The 2,500-nt window shown below is 52.0% G+C and overlaps 1 protein-coding gene across 1 annotated transcript in view; it reads left to right on the top strand.

Moving 5' to 3' along the window:
* Positions 1-1,496, top strand: part of eml4 (EMAP like 4) — a gene marked incomplete at both ends in the record, with an annotated part of 11,776 nt that extends 10,280 nt beyond the window's left edge. The window contains 3 exons of the mRNA XM_084491382.1: positions 541-672; positions 816-883; positions 1,408-1,496. Coding sequence (XP_084347508.1) covers positions 541-672; positions 816-883; positions 1,408-1,496 — 289 coding nt within the window. The remainder of the gene's footprint in view (positions 1-540; positions 673-815; positions 884-1,407) is intronic.
* Between the last annotated feature and the right edge of the window lie 1,004 nt (positions 1,497-2,500).

Raw genomic sequence — 2,500 nt, 5'->3', positions numbered from 1 at the left:
CTGGCTGTGGTTAACGAGGTGGTTAACGAGGTGCTGGCTGTGGTTAACGAGGTGTTTAACGAGGTGCTGGCTGTGGTTAATGAGGTGGTTAACGAGGTGCTGGCTGTGGTTAACGAGGTGTTTAACGAGGTGCTGGCTGTGGTTAACAAGGTGGTTAACGAGGTGCTGGCTGTGGTTAACGAGGTGGTTAACGAGGTGCTGGCTGTGGTTAAGGAGGTGGTTAACGAGGTGCTGGCTGTGGTTAAGGAGGTGGTTAACGAGGTGCTGGCTGTGGTTAACGAGGTGGTTAAGGAGGTGGTTAACGAGGTGCTGGCTGTGGTTAAGGAGGTGGTTAACGAGGTGCTGGCTGTGGTTAACGAGGCGGTTAACGAGGTGCTGGCTGTGGTTAAGGAGGTGGTTAACGAGGTGCTGGCTGTGATTAACGAGGTGCTGGCCGTGGTTAATGAGGTGGTTAACGAGGTGCTGGCTGTGGTTAACGAGGTGGTTAACGAGGTGCTGGCTGTGGACCAGAGGATGACCAGCATGCTGTTTGTGTTCCAGGGCCACACAGACGAGCTGTGGGGGCTGGCCTCCCACCCCTTCAGGGACCTGTTCCTCACCTGTGCTCAGGACCGCCAGGTGTGCCTGTGGAACTCCTCGGACCACTCGCTGGAGTGGAGCCGCCTGGTGGAGGTCAGACCACACGCTACACTGAACAACTTCAACCGTTTACAATTAGAATACGACCTCATGGTCACCGGTGAGGGTTGAGTCACCGTGGTAACCCTGACGAGGGGTGAGTTACCGTGGTAACCCGTACCCGTCCTTTGTTTCAGGAGCACGGCCACTGTGCAGACTTCCATCCCAGTGGAGCAGTCGTTGCCATAGGAACCCACTCTGGAAAGTAAGTGGTGCTCTAGAGCGACTGTCAGCCCTCAGCCCACCCCAGACCCCCAGACCCCAGACCCCCAGACCCCCAGACCTCCAGACCTCCAGAGCCCCAGACCTCCAGACCTCCAGACCTCCAGACCTCCAGAGCCCCAGACCCCAGACCTCAGACCCCCAGACCCCCAGACCTCCAGACCCCCAGACCCCCAGACCCCCAGACCTCCAGACCCCCAGACCTCCAGACCTCAGACCTCCAGACCTCCAGACCTCAGACCTCCAGACCTCAGACCTCCAGACCTCAGACCCCCAGACCCCCAGACCTCCAGACCTCAGACCCCCAGACCCCCAGACCTCCAGACCTCAGACCCCCAGACCTCAGACCCCCAGACCCCCAGACCTCAGACCTCCAGACCCCCAGAGCCCCGGCTAGGGTAGCCCAGGGCTTACTGACCCCCCTGTCCCCCCCAGGTGGTACGTTCTGACCCCCCTGTGTCTCTCCCCAGGTGGTACGTTTTGACCCCCCCCTGTGTCTCTCCCCAGGTGGTACGTCCTGGACGCTGAGACCACCGACCTGGTGGCGATCCACACCGACGGCAACGAGCAGCTGTCCGTCATGCGCTACTCCGTAGGTGGGTGGAGCCAACACGCTTCCTGTCACGTACTTCCTGTCTGGAGCGCCATGGCAACCAAGCCCTGGTGAACTTCCCTTCAGCTCACTAGTGATTAGTGGTAGATCACTAGTGATTAGTGGTAGTTCACTAGTGATTAGTGGTAGATCACTAGTGATTAGTGGTAGATCACTAGTGATTAGTGGTAGATCACTAGTGATTAGTGGTAGATCACTAGTGATTAGTGGTAGATCACTAGTGATTAGTGGTAGATCACTAGTGATTAGTGATAGATCACTAGTGATTAGTGGTAACTCACTAGTGATTAGTGGTAGATCACTAGTGATTAGTGGTAGATCACTAGTGATTAGTGGTAGATCACTAGTGATTAGTGGTAGATCACTAGTGATTAGTGGTAACTCACTAGTGATTAGTGGTAGATCACTAGTGATTAGTGGTAGATCACTAGTGATTAGTGGTAGATCACTAGTGATTAGTGGTAACTCACTAGTGATTAGTGGTAGATCACTAGTGATTAGTGGTAGATCACTAGTGATTAGTGGTAGATCACTAGTGATTAGTGGTAGATCACTAGTGATTAGTGGTAGATCACTAGTGATTAGTGGTAGATCACTAGTGATTAGTGGTAACTCACTAGTGATTAGTGGTAGATCACTAGTGATTAGTGGTAGATCACTAGTGATTAGTGGTAGATCACTAGTGATTAGTGGTAGATCACTAGTGATTAGTGGTAACTCACTAGTGATTAGTGGTAGATCACTAGTGATTAGTGGTAGATCACTAGTGATTAGTGGTAGATCACTAGTGATTAGTGGTAACTCACTAGTGATTAGTGGTAACTCACTAGTGATTAGTGGTAGATCACTAGTGATTAGTGGTAGATCACTAGTGATTAGTGGTAGATCACTAGTGATTAGTGGTAGATCACTAGTGATTAGTGGTAACTCACTAGTGATTAGTGGTAGATCACTAGTGATTAGTGGTAACTCACTAGTGATTAGTGG

Source organism: Micromesistius poutassou (genome assembly GCF_964030765.1).
Source record: "Micromesistius poutassou genome assembly, contig: SCAFFOLD_1417, whole genome shotgun sequence".
Classification (NCBI taxonomy): Eukaryota; Metazoa; Chordata; class Actinopteri; order Gadiformes; family Gadidae; genus Micromesistius; species Micromesistius poutassou.
Note: the sequence above shows the minus strand (reverse complement) of the source record. Positions and strands in the feature narration are given on the sequence as shown.